The 21,025-nt window shown below is 38.9% G+C and overlaps 1 protein-coding gene across 2 annotated transcripts in view; it reads right to left on the reverse strand.

Annotated features, from left to right (window-relative positions):
• Positions 1-10,293: 10,293 nt before the first annotated feature.
• Positions 10,294-21,025, reverse strand: part of dennd1c (DENN domain containing 1C) — a 32,840-nt gene continuing 22,108 nt past the window's right edge. For both annotated transcript variants that reach the window (XM_049469985.1, XM_049469986.1), the window contains 12 exons: positions 20,960-21,005; positions 19,629-19,730; positions 18,826-18,951; positions 17,124-17,225; positions 16,938-17,028; positions 16,053-16,093; positions 15,890-15,946; positions 15,410-15,457; positions 14,542-14,661; positions 13,414-13,499; positions 12,323-12,521; positions 10,294-12,227 (listed from right to left, as the gene is read on the reverse strand). In XM_049469985.1, the coding sequence (XP_049325942.1) occupies positions 11,271-12,227; positions 12,323-12,521; positions 13,414-13,499; positions 14,542-14,661; positions 15,410-15,457; positions 15,890-15,946; positions 16,053-16,093; positions 16,938-17,028; positions 17,124-17,225; positions 18,826-18,951; positions 19,629-19,730; positions 20,960-21,005 (1,975 nt within the window). In that variant the 3' untranslated portion in view covers positions 10,294-11,270. The remainder of the gene's footprint in view (positions 12,228-12,322; positions 12,522-13,413; positions 13,500-14,541; positions 14,662-15,409; positions 15,458-15,889; positions 15,947-16,052; positions 16,094-16,937; positions 17,029-17,123; positions 17,226-18,825; positions 18,952-19,628; positions 19,731-20,959; positions 21,006-21,025) is intronic.

The raw sequence follows: 21,025 nt of genomic DNA on the forward strand, positions 1-21,025 counted from the left end.
TATATGGTTGTTGATGTTGTTATGGGAGGGAACTGAGGCTATGACATGATTTAGTGGTTACTGGGTGGTTGCTATGATGTTGCTAAGCAATTTTAGGTGGCTGATGTGGTGTTGTGGTTGCTGTGTAGCAGCATACAGTAGTATCCTCTGAGAGAGACTGTTTATAGGGCTGTGGGTTTGCATGGTGTTGCTAAGTGGTTGCTGTGGTTTACAAACTTACCACCTTCTGCCTTTTAACTTGTGCGCGTGCGTGCTCGGGTCTGGTAGGACAGGTTGACTGGAGGAAGTTACTCGAACCTCACCTGTGGGAAACTTCCGGGGTTGAGCGGGCGCGCGCGCGCGCGCGTGTGTGTGTGTGGGCTCGCGGCTGAGGTGTGTTAGTGATAGGTGAGCGGCTCGAGCCTGCGGTGAGCGGTCTCGCGCTGGAGGAGGAGAGGAGGATACAGGCACAGGTACAGACCCCAGCACAGCGCAGCGCGCGCTCAGGTGAGTGAGAGAGATAACTTACCTGTTCAGTTTATTTCAGCGTCATTATCATCATTTCTCTCTCTCTCTCTCTCTCTCTCTCTCTCTCTCTCTCTCTCTCTCTCTCTCTCTCTGTGTCTGAGTTTCAGTCTAGACAGGCGTGCGCGCGCGCGTGTGTGTGTGTGTGTGTGTGTGTGTGTGTGTGTGTGTGTGTGTGTGTGTGTGTGTGTGTGTGTGTGTGTTAATGATGGTAAATGTTGGAAACAGTAAATCAGACCCAGACAAGTCTTTTTAAACACTAATACACACTGGCACATCAGCTTACACACACACATACACACACACACACACCTGTCAGGAGTCACGTGTGATCGTGACGTTAAACGTCGCCAAACAGGTCGATCAACATTATCATCAACATTCCATCACAAAACAACTGCAGCTCTCTCTCTCTCTCTCTCTCTCTCTCTCTCTCTCTCTCTCTCTCTCTCTCTCTCTCTCTCTCTCACACACACACACACACACACACACACACACACACACACACACACACACACACACACACAGTTCTCTTCATTTATCTCAACATCATTTCCGACTAGTCTTCATCTCTCAGAATGAATCATTCTGTTGTTTTTTACAGAACACATATTAAATCTATATTTCCTTCTTTTGTATGTTTAAATATATATTGGACGATTTTGTCACTGTTTAATAAAAACATGTATTTCCAAAAAAAGAGAGATTAAAAACCCTCCTAACTTTCAGTGGAATTCAATGTAAAAAAAATATATATATATATATTTCAGGTCCTTTTGGAGGCTTTCTATTGGCCCATTCATCAGGAAGTTTTGACACAGTGTTACACAGGGACAGCAGTGATACAGTCCATACAGTTCATAAAACACGTATCTCAACAACAGCAAATTTTCAGAACAGAAATAAACCCATAAAAATGATTTATTTCAGGTCATTTTGGAGACTTTGTATTGGCCACGGCAACAAGGAATTTAGACACAGTGTCAAACAGGGATAGTAAATGGAGGTACTTGTTTTTACTTGGCGTTACTTGTCTTTAAACAGTAATGATATATAATGATTGTAGTCTCTTAGACTGTGGGATTATATCTAATCCTAGACAGCTATATACAGCTCTGAGGATTGAGAGTCTACATTGAAGGAAAAAAGTAGTATAGAAATATACTTAATACCTGCCTGAGAAACTACCTCTATATGTACTGTGTACTGTAGTTTGAAGAATATATAGACTGTATGGATTTTAACCTATAGAATGTATAGACTGTATCATCCATATTGACTGTATGAGCTGCAATCTACATACTATATGGGCTGTATAGATGTTTGCCTGTATGCACACTGTAGACTATAGAGACTGTATAGATGTTTTCCTTTATATACACTATATATATATAAACTATAAGGACTGTGTGGATTTTTGCCTATATGCACACTATAGACTATAAGGACTGTATGGATGTTTGCGTGTATATACAATATAAACTATAAGGACTGTGTGGATGTTTGCCTGTATATACACTATAGACCATATGGGCTGTATGGATGTTTGCCTGTATATACACTATAGACCATATGGACTATATGGATGTTTGCCTGTATCAACTATAGACCATAAGGACTATATGGATGTTTGCCTGTATTAACTATAAAGACTGTATGAATGTTTGCATATATATATAGACTATATATACATTATAGACTATAAGGACTGTATGGATGTTTGCCTGTATATACCCTGTAGCCTGCATGAACTGTATAAATGTGGATTATTATTTATAATGATGAAACTGGCACTCATCAGGACCGCCAAAGGAAAGGAAGAGCGAGAGTTTCCTCTGTTGTACAGAATACAATAATCAGAGTTTCTAGCCTCAGAAACTACAAGTTAACAGCTCCTCAGATAAGAGCATCTAAAAGCTTCTTCACAGAGTATCTTAGTTTGTTTTTAACACTGTTTTTAAGTTACAACATGATTCCTTATTTGTTCGTTTATAGTCCGATAGATCACTTTTTATTTATAGTTATTTGAATGTGTGTGTGTGTGTGTTAATGTGTGTGTGAGAGAGAGAGAGAGAGAGAGAGAGAGAGGGGGTGGGGGGGGGTCTACCTAATAACAGTGTATTCCTTTGTGTGGATGGGTGAGTGTGTGGTGGGTGTTCTTCCTTTAGAGTAATCATTAACTGTCTCAGCTCCAGTGATCAAAACTGCCCAAACAGACCACTCATTTACGGAAGTGTGTGTGTTTGTGTGTGTGTGTGTGTGTGTGTGTGTGTGTGTGTGTGTGTGTGTGTGTGTGTGTGTGTGTGTATATGTGTGTGTGTGTGTGTGTGTGTGTGTTGGGGCGAGAGAATGTTAGTAAAACCCTAATCTCTTCCTTGATCTGCAGGTTAAAGCATCTACAACCCAAATGTAACAGGAATGACCCCAAAACACCAATAACCTTAGGGTAAGTTCTACACACACCCACACACACACACTCACACACACACACACACACACACACACACTCACAATAGAAAAATGTAGCTGTGCTTTTAAACACAGTGTTTTTACCGGGATGTGCAGCACAGACGTACACGTAGTAAAAAGAATTGCACGGCTGAGAGCAGTGAACCCTGCACTGACTGCGCTCTGTGTGTGAACAGCATGGAGCAGCAGAGACAGCGTTTGTTCATAGCTGTGGTATTTAGTAGGAAGTTAGTAGTAGTTTCGCTCACGCCATCTGTTCATCTCTCTTTCTGTCTTTCTCTTTCGCTCGTGCCACCTGTCTGTCTGTCTGTCTCTCTCTTTCACTCACGCCATCTGTCTGTCTGTCTCTCACTTTCGCTCGTGCCTCTGTCTGTTTCTCTGTTTCGCTCATGCCACCTGTCTGTCTGTCTGTCTCTCTCTTTCGCTCACGCCATCTGTCTGTCTGTCTCTCACTTTCGCTCGCGCCGTCTGTCTGTCTGTCTCTTCTTTCACTCATGCTGTCTGTCTCTCTCTCGGTCTCTCTCTTTCGCTCGCACCGTCTGTCTGTCTCTTCTTTCGCTTGCGCTGTCTGTCTCTCTCTCGGTCTTTCTCTTTCGCTCGCTCGCACCGCCTGTCTGTCTGTCTCTTCTTTCACTCATGCTGTCTGTCTCTCTCGGTCTCTCTCTTTCACTCGCACCATCTGTCTGTCTCTTCTTTCACTCATGCTGTCTGTCTCTCTCTCAGTCTCTCTCTTTCGTTCTCACCATCTGTCTGTCTCTTTCTTTTGCTCACGGCGTCTGTCTTTCTGTCTCTTTCTTTCAGTCGCCCTATCTGTCTGTCTCTTCTTTCACTCATGCTGTCTGTCTCTCTCTTTCGCTCACACCATCTTTCTGTCTCTTCTTTCGCTCGTGCTGTCTGTCTCTCTCTCTCTTTCTCTCTGAAAAATGTATAACAATTTATAAAATTAATGAAAGAGCCCTGTTACAACACTTCATCTCAAAACACAAAACATGGTTATAATGAAAATTGTTATTATGAAGTGAATAATTGAGACTCTATGTTTGGCCTTTTTATTTTTTACACTAACCGTACCAAAAACGTACCGAAAATGAACCGAACCATGGGGTTTATACAGAGAATTTTCTGTACCGTTACACCCCTAGTAATGAGCGTTATCTGGCTAATATTTCAGATATTAGATATTAAACTGCACCGGAGTGTGATTACTGTTTTCACGCCTGCTTAATCAACCGTACTACAGGTACAAACCAAACAGAGTCTGTTTTAATCAGAACAAATAGTGCCGGTGTGAAAACACCCTCAGTTTACTACACTGCACTGCTGCAGCTCTTCTCAGAAAAAACTGAGATGTTTCCACTGAACACACTGAGACTGAGTAAACGCTGAGGGCAGAGACACACCAGACTAGTCCTTAAACACACACTGCAGCTCAGAGCAGCTCTAATACACAGTATCATATAATCAGCTTCACTTATATACAGTTATATGGTATTGCTGCTGGTTGGTAAGGTGTTGCTAGGTTGCTAGCCATTGGCTGCTTAGGTGTTGATAAAGTTTAGACATTTAGAAATTGGATGCTGAGGTATTGCTACAATGTTGCTATGATACTGGGGTTATTAGCAAAGGTGCTGATGTTCTATTGCTGGTGGTTGCTTAGGTGTTGACATGGTATAGCCATTGGATGCTGAGGTTTTGCTACAGTGTTGTTATGATAAAGGTGTCGTCAGCTAAGGTGTTGATAGGGTATTGCTGCTGGTTGGTAAGGTGATGCTAGGCGATTGCTAAGGTGTTGATATGGTATAGCCATTAGATGCTGAGGTATTGGTACAGTGTTCTTATGAGACAGGTGTCGTTAGTTAAGGTGTTGATATGTTATTGCTGTTTGTTGGTAAGGTGTCACCAGGCAGTTTCAAAGAGGTTAAGAGGTTGATAAGGTGTTGCTCAGTGGTTGCTAAGGTGTTACTATATTATAGGTATTTGTTGATAAGGTGCTGCTAGGGGGTTGCTAAGGTGTTACTATACTATAGGTATTTGTTGGTAAGGTGTTGCTCTGTGGTTGCTAAGGTGTTACTATACTATAGGTATTTGTTGGTAAGGTGTTGCTCAGTGGTTGTTAAGGTGTTACTATATTATAGGTATTTGTTGATGAGGTACTGCTAAGGGGTTTCTAAGGTTTTGCTGTACTATGGATATTTGTTGCTAAGGTGTTGCTCAGTGGTTGTTAAGGTGTTACTTTACTATAGGTTTTTGTTGCTAAGGTGTTGCTAGGGGGTTGCTAGGGTGTTACTATACTATAGGTATTTGGTAAGGTGTTGCTCAATGGTTGCTATGGTGTTAATGTACTACAGTATTTGTTGGTAAGGTGTTGCTCAGTGGTTGTTAAGGTGTTACTATATTATAGGTATTTGTTGATAAGGTGCTGCTAGGCGGTTGCTAAGGTGTTACTATACTATAGGTATTTGTTGGTAAGGTGTTGCTCTGTGGTTGCTAAGGTGTTACTATACTATAGGTATTTGTTGGTAAGGTGTTGCTCAGTGGTTGTTAAGGTGTTACTATATTATAGGTATTTGTTGATGAGGTACTGCTAAGGGGTTTCTAAGGTTTTGCTGTACTATGGATATTTGTTGCTAAGGTGTTGCTCAGTGGTTGCTAAGGTGTTACTATACTATAGGTTTTTGTTGCTAAGGTGTTGCTAGGGGGTTGCTAGGGTGTTACTATACTATAGGTATTTGTTGGTAAGGTGTTGCTCAATGTTTGCTAAGGTGTTGCTGTACTATAGGTATTTGTTGGTAAGGTGTTGCTCAATGGTTGCTAAGGTGTTACTATACTATAGGTATTTGTTGGTAAGGTGTGGCTCAGTGGTTGCTAAGGTGTTACTATACTACAGTATTTGTTGGTAAGGTGTGTTGCTGTAGTTTACCTGTTGGTTGCTGGGTGGTTGCTGTGGTGGTTGCTACAGCAACTGCAGTTATTTTACACCAGTGAATTTACAATGTATTTAGGTTGAAGGCTGACTGACGAATCAACTTTTGTTGATTTCTTGAAAGTTTCTGGCACTAATGGTTAACGAATGATTGATGGCTGTGCCGCCCTGATCTAACAAACACCTCTAACACTAACTTTCTTTCTCTGTGTGTGTGTGTGTGTGTGTGTGTGTGTTTTAGGGGACATGGCGGTTCTCAGGACGCAGGGCGTGGGCGTCTCGGCGCTGCTGGTGTCGGCGCTGTGGCTGCTGGCTCTGCTGGTCCTGCTAATGGTCTGTATTCTCCACAAGAGGCGCCAGAGCGAGGGGACGTACCGCCCCAGCGCCGAGGAGCGCAAGCAGGCCGAGGGGGCGGGGCCTGAGCGCCCGGTGCTGGCACTGCCCCTCCCCAAAGAGGAGAGACTCATATGACCCCAACAGTTTTACACCAATTTACCTGCAGGACGTCTGCAGGGATAGCGGCGGTAGAGATGGACGTCAGTTGGTCCACGGTGCGTCGTGCACTGTCCAAAACCACATACGCAAGTCTGATAAAGATCACAGAACAATGTAAGTTGGTTTTGGACTTCGAAACGGACATGTTGGATCCACTAATCTAATGGTTCTTAGCCTTGGAGCCAGAACCCATCGTCTAAAAACACAACCATGGCTTTTCGGACGTTTTTTATTACTATTTTTTCTGTTACTCTCTTTGCACTGATATCAATCACTTAAATCCTGAAGAAAGGTTCAACGATGGAACTGATTTATTGGGAAAGCTCTAACATTCTCACTTGGTTGACTGTGATGACTATGTGACTTTAACCATTATCAGTCCTGTTACTGTAACCACTGGCAACCCTTCAACTGTACCTTTTTCGAACATTTGTAACTAAAACTGATAGAAACACTGCTAAATTTGTAACTGTAACCAATAGAAAAAAACTGGTTACCTTGTAACAAGAACTGCTAGTAACCCTGTAACACAAAACATTGATAAACCTCTAGTTATAACCATTGGTAACCCTTTAATTGTAACTTTTCTGATAAATTGTAACTAAAATTGCAAGTAACACGGCTAACTTTGTAACTAGAACCAAAAGAAAAACTGGATGCCGTGTAACAAGAACCATTGGTAACCCTTTAATTGTGGCTTTTCTGATAAATTTCAACTAAACTCGCCTTAAAAAACTGCACACTTCTTAACTAGAACCAATAGAAAAACTGGTTACCTTGTAACAGGGACTACTAGTAACCCTGTAACACAAAAACATTGATAAACCTGTAAATGTAACCATTGGTAACACTTTAATGGTTTATTTTCTGATAAATTGTAACTAAAACTGCTAGAAACACTGCAAACTTTGTAACTATAACCGATAGAAAAACTGGTTACCACTGGTAACCCTGTAGTTGTAATTATTTGTAACCCTTCAATTGTAACTTTTCTGCTAAAAACACTGTTAAATTCGTCCCTGTAACAATAGAAAAACTGGTTATCTTGTAACAAGAACCACTGGTAACCCTGTAACGAGATCCACTGGTAACCCTGTAACAAGATTCATTGGTACACCTGTATTTATAATTGTAACAAAAACTGCTAGAAACCCTGCTTACTTTGTAACTGTAACCAAGAGACACTGGTTACCTTGTAACTGATACAACTGGTAGCCCTCATAATATAATCCATTGGCAACTGTAATCATTGGAAGCATTGGTAACTCTGTAACTAGGACCACTGGAAACAGAGCTACCTTTACCTTTGGAAACCTTGATAATGCATAATTGTTATCACTGGTAACCATGCGACTGAAACTGTTACAAACCCCCTTAACTGGAACCAGTGCAAGACATTTTGGGAAAACATGAAAATATCTGTAATTGGTAACATAAACACGAATAATCATCTAACTTGAATCAATGGTAACTCTGTAACTTGGACTATAGGAACACTGTTACACTAGTAACTGGAAGCTTTGGTTAGTGTAATTGTATTTGGTAACAGTGGTAACTGGACTGTAATTGGATGGCTTGATAATGCCATAGCTGTGACCACTGGAATACTCATGTAATATATATCATCAGAAAAACAAGTTATCTTGTAATTGCATGCATTAGTAACTATGGTAACTATCTAAGTTATACACTATCGCCACTATTGCTAAGGGTCCAGTTCTGAGGATCTGCTTCCTGTTGGGTTCACTGCTATGGACGGTTTCTGCACATGCTCTGTACATATAATTGCTTTTACATACCATTATGATTATTAATTATTGTTATAAACCATGCAATGACGAAACTGCTGTTTACTGTAAGAAATTAGCGAGTTTTACACTTTGGGATTTATGTCCAGTAAATAATATTTTTATATGTTTTTCTACTCCTGAGATGATCAGTGTTTAAAATGTGAAGAAATCTAAAGTTGATATAAATGCTGTTGATAGTTCTGATGTGTTCTTTAATGAAAATGAAGAAAAAATGTTATTTAATAAGTTAATTGGTGGTGAGATGAATTGTCACTTGTGGTGAAAAGCTAATAAAATACCTGAAACTAATCAAATCATTTATGGCGTTGCATATCCCAAATAAGTATCTATAAGAAACACCATAGCAACCATGTGAAATACCATAGCAACTGCATGTAAAGCACTAAACAACATTATATCAACTTCCTTAAATGCCTTCCTGAAATGCAGTCCTTGTAATTGTACGGTATCATCTAGCAACACCATGGCAACCAGCTAGCAATTACTTACAAACATCATAGGCACTGCCTGGTAAACCATAACAACCACCACAGCAACCACATGTTAACCAACTAGCAATAACATAGAAAAGATCTGGGATACCATAGCCACCACCTAGCAACACCATTCAAACCAAATGGGATGCCATCACAACCACTTAGCAACATCTTATTAAACATTTGGCTACACCATAAAAAACGCCTGGCATACTACAGCAACCACTTGCCAACAACATAGAAACCACCTACCAATCACTTAGTAACCCCATAGCAACCACAGGGGATACCACAGCAACTACAAACCCACACCCTTGCAACCATCTAGTAACACCATAACAACTACCTGGAACACCACACCAACTACAAACCCATACCCTAGGAATCGCCTTGCAACCACATGGCATTCTATAGCAACCACCTAGCAACCACTTTGTAACACCATAGCAACCACCTAGGATACAACAACAATTACAAACCCACACCCTATCAATCACCTCACAACCACATGGGATACTTTAGCAACCACTTAGTAACACCATAACAAACCACCATGGATACCACAGCAACTACAAACCCACACCTTAGCAATCACCTTGCAACCACATGGGATACTTTAGCAACCACTTAGTAACATCATAGCAAACCTCCATGGAGACTACAGTAGCTACAATCCCACACCTTATCAATAACCTTGCAACCACCTAGCAACCACTTAGTAACACCACATCAACCACCTGGGACACCACAGCAACTACAAGCGCACACCTTTTCAATAACCTTGCGTCCACTTAGTAACACCACAGCAACCACCTAGGATACCAAAACAATTTCAAACCCACACCCTATCAGTCACCTCGCAAACATATGGGATATTTTAGCAATCACTTAGTAACACCATAGCAAACCTCCATGGACACCACAGCAACTACAAACCCACACCATAGCAACCACCTACCAACCACTTGGAATACCACAGCAACTTCTAACTCACACCCTAGCAATCACCTTGCAACCACATTGGATTCTATAGCAACCACCTAGCAACCACTTTGTAACACTATAGAAACCGTATGGGATTCTATAGCAACCACTCTGTAACACCGTAGCAACCACATGGGATACCATGTGGCCAGTGGCCAGTGGAAGTCACTTTATCAGTGCAACCCTACTATGTTTTCTTGAGGAAATGCACTTTTTTAGATTAAGGATTTTAGATTGCAGTATATTTGAGTATATTTATGTATATGAGAGTTTTACATTTGATTTCCCATGATTTGATCCCTTTACAGTGTGTAAGTGTTAAAAGTGAAACCCGCTCCTGTATTGGGAAACAGTGATTTGGGTGCAGTGGTCTGATTGTTTAATCTCAGAGTTGAGTCAATGTTTACTGTCCTACTTTCTCTCTGCAGTCTGTGTCACAGGGCAAAACCCTCCGCTATAGAAACACAAAACACAGCCTACATATCACTAATGTATCACTAGTGACCGGCGTAACACCATCTTATAGAGGAACTGTTGCTGCTGCGGTGATTCAGTGCGTCCGGGAAATGAACAGGTGACCAGGTGGCCTTGTGTTGGTATTTGTACACAAAGTGAAATGTTACCACAGAGATTTAGTGAAAAACTTTAATGTATAGAAAAAAGTTTCTTGTGAAAACTAACAAAAAAAGCAGGAAGACCGGTCAGTGCAGGTCCAGCGGCTTGGAAGACTCTGATGCTCCTAAACAGTGGGATTATTGTGAGAATCACCTACAACTCCATGTAATAAGTGACCCATTAAGAGTGGGACGCTTTTAGGAAGGTCAATATCTGATTCAGTCAGGTCAGAACACAGTCAAAACACATTCTGGCCTGTAGCCCATCTCTTGATGCACAATTCAGAAGATTCAGACCATGTTCCCTCAGTAATCCCAGACTGGAAGCAGCCTATAGCGTGATTTGCGGGGTTGTAGGGCTTCTTCTGTTTTAGAACACCTCGTCAACCTCTGGAAGGACACGTCGGTTGACCACTACAGTCTATAATGGTCAGAAGTGCACCTATAGAATCGTATACAGAATGTGGTTCTGTTAAGTCCTGTCTGGACGGGATTCGTTTCTCAGGGGGGTCTGGGATAATGTTCTCTTTTATGGGTGGCTTTTATTCCTGTCCAGAACTATCATGTACGCCTCTGAGAAAATTACAGGCTGAATTACCTACTGTTTTTTACCTACTGTACTGAGTTTTGTTACCTCACGTTTAAAAAAAGTAGTTTTTTTTTATTTGTCCACTGCCGCGCACCGTAATTACACTTTTGAGATCCACGTTAAAAACTACAACAGAGAGTGGAAATGGAGGAGCAACTGAACGCTGCAATGTCATGTGACCGAGAAAGCCAAGAAAAACTCACTGGTCCTCCTGTTTTTTTGGCAGTCAATTGCAGTCAGGATGCAGAAGTTTTTTACATGTGTCACCCTGAGAAACTGAGAATCCCATCCGGAAAGGGCTTAAGATAAAAGGCCCAAACAGGTAACAGGTACAAAGTATGTGGACATGATCCAGTCCAATTTAAATCTTCAAGTCTGTTCATTTAGTTCAGTTGGGTGCCATCATCATTGTTCAAACCTCTTTTTCAATTCTGACACCTTCACTGGGGGCAGGTCTTGATCTTCAGTCGGTGTGTCAGCTGGAGATTTGACTGCGTGGTCGTCACCTTTGGGAATGATGATGATCCTGTTGGAAGAAGCCTGGATTTTCCTGGGGCCTCTTGGGGAGGTCTTCCCAGCCTGGGAAGCGTCCGAGCCTTTTAGACCGAAGCCGGGTTTGATGGTTTCTGGAGAAATCCTGCTCTGAGGTGTCTTGGACTGGAACAGAGCAACTGTGGATAGAACACTTGGACTCGATGGTCCGTCGTTGTGGTTGTCCTCGTCCTTGTTTTGAGTTGGTTCGTTGATGGTAATGTCCACTTTGGGTTGGGATTTTACAGATGGCTTGGAGGTTTCTTGTTCATTTTGCGGTTCTAAAGATATCTGATTGTCTTCTTGTTCCTTTTGTGGTTCTAAAGAGATCTCATTGGCTTCTTGTTCTTTCTGGGATTCTAAAACATCCTTATTGTCTTCTTGTTCCTTTTTTTGCGGTTCTAAACAGTCCCCAGTTGCATCCAGTTCTTCTACCTTTGGAGTCTCATTGTTTGAAACCTCCTCGTTGTCATGTTGTTTCTCGTGGTTTTGTCTTTGATTTTCTTCAGAACCATCCTCCTTCCTGATTTGCTCCGCCCACTTTCCATCTTGCTCTGGTGCTGAGGTCTGAAGGTCCCCAAGTTCGTCTTTAAGGTCTTCGCGTAAGTCAGTGAGATCCTCCACCAACCCTCCGAGATCAACAGACGCCTCCTCCAATGATTGCCTCTTGCCCAACCTCTCTTTCTCGGATTGGTCAGCACCCGCCTCAGGATCAGGCTCCTCCCCCTCATTGCCTTGCCTCTCCTCAAGACCCTCCTCCCAGCTCATCAGGCTGCCGCTGTTACCGAGAGAAAGGTTCAAGCTCTCCTGGCTGGGCGTGGTCAAGCTCCTCTGGAAAGGGATCATCAAAATGATGTTAATGAAGATCCTCAGAAGATAAAAGATAATCAGAAGGTATGTGGATGAGTGTGGAGCTGGATACTCACTCTGGTGATGAAGTCGGAGCAGTCCGAGTTGAACAAGTCCAGGCTACGGGTTCCGTACAGCAGCCCTGGCTCTCTGGAGCTCTGGGCGCTCAGGGTGTCGAAGATTTCCCCGAGAAGGTCCATCTCCTCCGGGTCGGGCAGGAGTGAGAGCTCAGGCTCATCCTGGAGGTCTCCAGCACTGGAGCACGACTCTATTTGACTGCAAAAACACATTTAAAAGCTTTTAATGGACAAACCAGACGATTTTATGGCCTGATTCCATTCTAAACCCATAGTCATTAGTGTGGAGTCCCCCTTTGCAGCCTTAAAGGAGAACTCTGGTGTAAAATGGACTTTGGTTGTAGTAAAACATGATAAAAAGTTCTTATCTTTGATGAATAGAACACCTCCGTTCTCCCACAGCGTTCAGAGATCCAAAAATTTTAACAGTTTATCCAACAAACATCCTTCAGACTGAGAGACACAGGGCAAAATTTGCCCTGATAAATCACTTTTTACCCCGTTATCCAGCTCAAAGTAGCTCCACACCTTCTTGCTAGAATCTGGAGAGCCCTGACATTTAAAACACTAGCTTCAGCTACGAGTGCCGCCATTACTGTACTGATAATGACATAGACACATATATACATAGACTCCGCATAGTGTAGCAGCCGGCTCCAGGAGGCAGACTATGCGGAATCTATGTATATATATATCTGTCATTATCAGACATAGCTGAAGCTAGCATTATGGGATGTAAACAGTGTTTTTTTAAAAGCTTCTCGTGCACTTTTTTTTAAGTTATTAAAGCCTCGTTTTAAATGTCAGGGCTCTCCGGATTCTAGTAAGGAGGTGTGGAGCTACTTTGAGCTGGATAACGATGTAAAAAGTGATTTATCAGGGTAAATTTTGCCCCGTATCTCCCAGTCTGAAGGGTGTTTGGAGAAACTGTTAAAATTAAAACTTTTTATTATGTTTTACTACAACAAAAGTCAATTTTACACTGGAGTTCTCCTTTAACATCAGGATTAGACAAAACTAATAGGATCTACACATTACACCTAGTCGGTTCCCCTACACATACTCTCTCTCTCTCTCTCTCTCTCTTTTACCTCTCCTCTCCGTAGCTGATGTTATCTTGGAGTGGATCGTCAGTCTGGGGGAGGGTGTTTTTGCGGCCAGGCCTCCGCGGCCGAGACTGAAAACACAAAAACAGAGTTATTAATAACATGCTGTTATTAAAAAATATTATATATTTGTTATTATATTATTATATTTAGTTTTTTTTTATATTATTATATAAAAAATAACTTAGAAAGATAGATGATCAACTTTTGCATCAGGAGTAAAGCAGCATAAAGTTATCCAAAAGCAGTGTGTAAGACTGGTGGAGGAGAACATGATGCCAAGATGCATGAAAAAAACTGTGATTAAAAAACAGGGTTATTCCACCAAATATTGATTTCTGAACTCTTAAAACTTTATGAATATGAACTTGTTTTCTTTGCATTATTTGAGGTCTGAAAGCTCTGCATCTTTTTTTTTTTGTTATTTCAGTCATTTCTCATTTTCTGTAAATAAATGCTCTAAATGACTAAAATATTTTTATTTGTAATTTGGGAGAAATGTTGTCTGTAGTTTATAGAATAAAACAACAATGTTCATTTTACTCAAACATAAACCTATAAATAGCAAAATCAGAGAAACTGATTCAGAAACTGAAGTGATTTATTCATTTTTTTCTCCAGAGCTGTATATATCATTAAATTATGATATTATTATGATGAATATAAATGGTGTTTATCTCAGACTGTGGCTCAGATTACTCCGCCATCCAGTGGGCATTCAGCTGAATTACAGCATCGCTCAGTAAAAGACAGTGTGAGTTTTAGTGAGTTTTATCTATTTTAGGAGCATAAATATGCCTTTCACACAGGAATTTACTGTAATATTTGATTGAACACATCAATAAAATCTGCAGATTGTTTCTGCTGTTTTATTGTAGTGTTCTAATCTTATTTCTCCTGCATGCTGATTGGCTGAGTAGTATCTCATTATAAGTTGATATCTTGGGGTAAAAAAGTTCTTTTTTTTAAGCAACAAAACAAAATTATTAACTGAATTATTATTTTTTTTACAATAGATCACAACCTAGATATAGAATATTTTCTGTTATAAGACATTTCTACTTAGTAGTAGTAGTGGTGGTGGTGGTGTGTGTGTGTGTGTGTGTGTGTCACCTTGCCAAAGTGCTGTGTGATTGGTAGACGGTTCTGAAGGCAGTCTGATTGGATGAGGCGGACGGTGTGTGTGCCGCATACAGACCCGCCCCTCTGCAGAGAGCGAGAGTCCTTCTGATCCTGAATAAAAACAATAGAATTACCATTACAATTACATTATATTACCATCACTGTCACGCCAAAACCTTGAAGACAATAGAAGTCAAGAACCGTTCTGCAGCATTTCTATTGGTTAACAAAATTGGAAAAAGTAAGATTTTATTAGCATATTATTTGGAATAGATCAATCCAAATTTTAGGTTTATCAAAATGTTTTGACTATACAGCTCTGGAAAAAAAGTTTCTCTGATTTTTCTATTTATAGGTTTATGTTTGAGTCAAATTAACTTTGTACTACAGACAACATTTCTGCCAAATTCCAAATAAAAATATTGTAATTTAGAGCATTTATTTACAGAAAATGAGAAATGACTTTCAGACATCAAATAATGCAAAAAAAAAAAAAAACAAACAAGTTCATATTTATAAAGTTTTAAGAGTTCAGAAATCAATATTTGGTAGAATAAGCCTGGTTTTTAATCACAGTTTTTTTCATGCATCTTGGCATCATGTTCTCCTCCACCAGTCTTACACACTGCTTTTGGATAACTTTATGCTGCTTTACTCCTGGTGTAAAAATTCAAGCAGTTCAGTTTGGTGGTTTGATGGTTTGTGATCATCCATCTTCCTCTTGATTATATTCCAGAGGATTTATAATTTGGTAAAATTAAAGAAACTCATCAAGTGGTTTCTTATTTTTTCCAGAGCTGTAAGAAAAAAAAGAAAAAAAAGAAAAGAAATACTACTACTACTAATAATAAAAACTGACCTTAGACGAGATGAGGTTCTTCAGGCCGATCTTGCTCTGATATGTGGCCTGAAACAGTTAAAAAGTCTGAGATTACGAAAACAGAAATAAATACAAATTAAATAAACTAGAGTTTAATAAGCATTATAATACTACATAAAAATCACAATAAGACTTAAACCTTAAACATGTGAACAAGAAAATCATAACTGTAAATTAATTTAATCTAGTGAGTGTTAATCTTCCATAATCTTTCTTTGATCTTTCTTTTTTATTTTGATTTATATTGTATAAGAACTGAAATGCATGAGGATGGTTTGCATATTTAATTTTAATTCCCTATTTTAGCACATGATGCCGATAATTCCCGCTATGCATGGCTCAAAACATGCTTACACTTAAGCGTTTTTTAAATATTTCATTATAAATATTTGATAAGAGGTTTTACTGAAATATCAGACATGTTTCGTTTTTTAAATTGATAAAAGTGACATCACTCACAGTTTTGCACATCTGAGCTTTGGATTTCACCGTCAGCAGCAGAGCTCCTCCTCCTTTCTACAAAAACAATTATAACACATTATTATTATTATTATTTTGCACATTAAATAAAAGTAAATTAAATCATAAATTATCAAATAAAATAAAATATGATAAAACCAACCTTCAGGTTCCCCACCCACTGCTGATACGATTTGGAGCCACCTAATACATCAAACACACACATAAATATACACACATATATGTAACCAATAATAATTTGCTCATAAAACTATACATTCTATAATTGAAATTAAAGTTTGTGCATCTTTTTTTTGGCGTAACTGTTTCTAGATCATCCAGAAATTATATAGGAATCAATCATCAAAAACAACCATTGACCAATGATAACACAGCAACCACATAGGAGCATCCAGTCAACCACCTGCAGCAACACCACCATAACAACCAGCTAGCAAGACCTTAGGAACTAACCCAAGATCATAGAGTACACTACCAACAACACCCTAGCAACCACATACTGTAGAAATGCCCAAGAAACTACCTCAAACACCACTGTAACCACCTAGCAACCACCAGAGGTACCACAGAAACAAAGTGGCAACACTTGCTGCTTTACGACCATCTGATCTATAAAGGCAACCAGTTGGGATGCCACTGCAACCACAGAGCAAAACCCTGAGTTAGTCAGGATACTACAGCAACCACAATGCAGCATATCTTCAATACCACTGAAACAAGCTAGCAAGACCTTAGGAACCACCTAGGCTACCACTGAACTCTCTTATTTAAGTCAAGATTAAACAAGTACCCTATAAACCATGTGGAGTATAATAGCAACTACACCCTACCAACAATCTAGCAACCACATAGCAATGCCTTATAATTCACCTGAAACACCACTGTAACCACCTAGCAACCACCAGAGATACCACAGAAAACAACTAGCAACATCACAGCAACACAACCACAAAGCAGCACCCTTTTAATTAGATGGAACACCACAGCAACCACCTAACAACACAAGAACCTTAAAACCCCCACAGACCTGAGGAAGCTCCGCACTGCAGGATCTCCTCCTCAAACAGGTCGTCCGGTTCCTTCCCCTGGTTCAGCATCTCCAGACGCCCGTCTATAAACTGAACAACATTCAGACGTTCAGACAGTAAGCGGACGAGCATCGTCAATACTGCAACTATTGATTATTAATTATTGATGATGAGGGTTTGAGTACCTGTTTGAGGAACTGCAGGTGTATGGAGCTCTCCAGGAACTGCCTCGTACTGTGGGATTTATGGGTGAGAAACAAATCATCACTGAAGGACACGGGTCCACCCTGTAGAGACAAAAATATTTATTCTTTTAGTACAGCTCTGTAAAAAAAAACAAGAGACCACTTAAAAATGATGAGTTTCTTTGATTTTACCAAATTGAAAACCTCTGGAATATAATCAAGAGGAAGATGGATGATCACAAACCATCAAACCACCAAACTGAACTGCTTGAATTTTTGCACCAGGAGTAAAGCAGCATAAAGTTATCCAAAAGCAGTGTGTAAGACTGGTGGAGGAGAACATGATGCCAAGATGCATGAAAACTGTGATTAAAAACCAGGGTTATTCCACCAAATATTGATTTCTGATCTTAAAACTTTATGAATATGAACTTATTTTCTTTGCATTATTTGAGGTCTGAAAGATCTGCTTTTTTTGTTATTTCAGTCATTTCTCATTTTCTGTAAATAAATGCTCTAAATGAGAATATTTTTATTATGAATTTGGGAGAAATGTTGTCTGTAGTTTATAGAATAAAACAACAATGTTCATTTTACTCAAACATAAACCTATAAATAGCGAAACTGATTCAGAAACTGAAATTCTGTTCAGCTAATTTGCATCCATTGCTGATTGTCACAGATTGCCTAGTTTCTGCAAAAGTAGAAGTATTGCCAATAGAATAGGACTCTCACTATTAGTAATGATGGCAAAGTGGAGCTTGAATCTTGAATGGGAAATTGAATCAAATGAACCAAATCAAATTGATTTGGAGAAAGAATAAATCTTGTGTGATATCTGGTGGCAAATCAGGCACTTTTCCTCTTAAATGATCCCAAACAGCAGATCTAGATCTCTGTCAAAATCCTTCCATTAACTGCCACAAATTATGAGCAATAAATAATAAAGCAATGCAGTGGTTGTGTGTGTGTGTGTGTGTGTGTGGGTGGGAGATTTTCTCCACAAAATCAATTATGCTAAAAACAACCACAGTTCAGAGGGTAAATAGAGAAACTCAGAACCAGTAAAATAATAAAAATAAAATCTAATTAAAAGTTGTAAAAATAAAAGTGTTTAACTTTTTTCTTAAAAGCAGCAACAGAGGGACAAATATTTATATGTATATACCAATATGTCTATGTGTTTGAATTTTTTAATGCATAAAAACAGATTTTGACTTTTCAGGAGCTTTTAATATGCACCACCAGAGAGCGCTATATCACCAAAAATCATAAAGGACTACAGGTCTGTATGGAGTTTTACATTTGATTTATTTAGTCTTTTTATTCTTTATACCTTTTTTAAACTTTATTCCAGTTCCATCATTTACTGTATTTATAATTGTGGTGTTATTTTAGTCCTTTATTTCTTTAATTGTGTTTATTTAATCTAATTTAATTAATCTAATATATTTTCCCTTTGCTTTACATTTCAGCCTGTCTGCATATGCTTTTATTTTGAATTTATTTTATTTCTTCTTATTTTTTTTAAATCTTATATTGCTTTTAATATTTAAACATATTAATCAGTCCTTTTAATTTTGTAAAAGCTCAGCTGCATTGAAAATGAGGGATACCCAAGTGAAAATAAAGGTTGATTAATTGATTGATTAATTGATTAATTGATTGATTAGTAATATAATGTAATTTATTAATGACTCACAGTAGAGTAAACCAGAGCATCTCTGTAGCTTCCGAACAGCAGAGCCTGAGCTCTGAGAAACGCCCGGGCCACGCCCGCACCCGGAGACGAGGCCTGCCGCTTCAACCTCACCTTCAGAGCTGTGACCTGCACACACACACACACACACACACACACACACACACATTGTACATTGTACGTGCAACATGACAAACATCAGACTCATTACAACTATGCTATTTTGCTGCAGCACATTTAGTTTCTACACTGACATATAATCAATACATCATCAATAACTATTAATCAATATTACTAAAAAATGTCAATGTACAATGTAACTCATAACAATGGATAAAAGTGAATAATTATTAGTGTCTGGTGGATAATTAATAAATATTCATGCATAATTCATATAACAGAAGTTATTGAATATATATGATTACTAGAACTGATTAATAGACACCTAATTAAAGTATTCGGATACTTTCGGATAATCCATTAAAGTGACTGATAAATAATGAATCGAATTGATTATAAATGAATACTTAAAAGCAGTCAGTGGATAATTAGTATTGATAATGAACAGATGTAATAGAAGCGTAATAATAAGTAAACATGATTGATACACAATCCAAAGTAAATAATTGGATATAATTAATGGGAGTGAATCATCAATTTATAATAAAAGGGAATGTTTTATACTGAATGTAATGACTGATACATAATTAATATTACCGATAGTAAATTGAACTGGTGATAAAGTTAAGTATTATTATTATTGTTAAGAATGTGATGTAATGTGATTGATAGTTGTGATTAATCACCACGTCTGATGGGAGCTTCTTCAGGTCATCGTGAGGAGACTCCATAGTGTTGGTGTCCACATTCAGAATCACCACGTCCTCCAGAGCCCGACTCCTCACTCTCTGAACACACACACACACACACACACACACACACACACACACAGATATATATTCAGAACTGTAAAACAAAAATGTATTTTGGTTATTTATCATAAACGTATCAATGTGACAGATAATAATTTGACCATAAACTAGTAAATAAATGTCAATTTTAAGAAAAATCTACAAGACCATAAATATATGTATTTTTGGAAATATATGAGTCGGTAGAATGTAACCGAGTGATTTCCATGACATATGAGACTTTTTAAAACATTTTTTCTGCCAAATATGTCAACCACTCACATATACATATACATATATATATATATATTAATGAGCAGACACTTAAAGATACAATACCATGTCCAGCTGCATCTACAGATATAATAAATATATTAAATGTGTGGGATGTGTTTCTATTGGATGCTCTATCAACACTCCTATACCCCTACCTCACAATCTTATTAAGGGATGGAATCTTATTATGGGATGGAAAGAGTTATTATGGGATGGATTATCACAGGAGGAACAACCTTAGGAACCTCTACAACTCTCTACACGTTCGTTACACACTACTTCTTTAAATATTTCCCATATCAGTCTAAACGTTCATGCAATACCATAATTCCTCCGCATTATGCGACACTAGTAAGGAACAGGGGTGTTGTCATGTTTCCCTTCTAGTTCAGCAGTTTAACCGCCGACTTAAACCTGACCTGTAAAGCTAAGCTATGTAAACAAAACTGTAAAGAAAACACATTTTATTTTAGAGTTAAACTTAGAGTGCTAAAAAAATATTTTATCTGGGTGATTAAATCACTTCAGTTTATTTACAGTAAGTTTAGATTTACAGGTTTTCCCTAAAGCTAGCGCTGAGGTTAGCGGCTAATGCCGCTCGACAGAGCTACACCGAGGAATCCTGAGTGTTCAGGTAATCCAGGGTGATATTAGCTAGTGGTTTGTCCCATGTAGCTTGTTTTAACTCGATAAAAACACAGACTACAGTCCGATATACTCACCTCTGAATGGCAAAAGGGCTAGCACTAAAGTTAGCCGCTAATGCTAATACTGCTCCAGCCTTGGTGCTCGGTGCACACCAGATAAAAGGGCGCACTGTTGATTTTATGCAATAGTGCAATAATGCCTTTACGATACGATATACAGTATATATATATATATATATATATATAGATAGATAGATAGATAGATAGATAGATAGATAGATAGATAGATAGATAGATAGATACCTCTATTAGACTGGAATGAACTCCGATGAGGTAAGGCATTGGGGCGCTGTAGAAGATAACAAACAA

The sequence above is a fragment of the Astyanax mexicanus genome, chromosome 21 (assembly GCF_023375975.1).
Source record: "Astyanax mexicanus isolate ESR-SI-001 chromosome 21, AstMex3_surface, whole genome shotgun sequence".
NCBI classification, from domain to species: Eukaryota; Metazoa; Chordata; class Actinopteri; order Characiformes; family Acestrorhamphidae; genus Astyanax; species Astyanax mexicanus.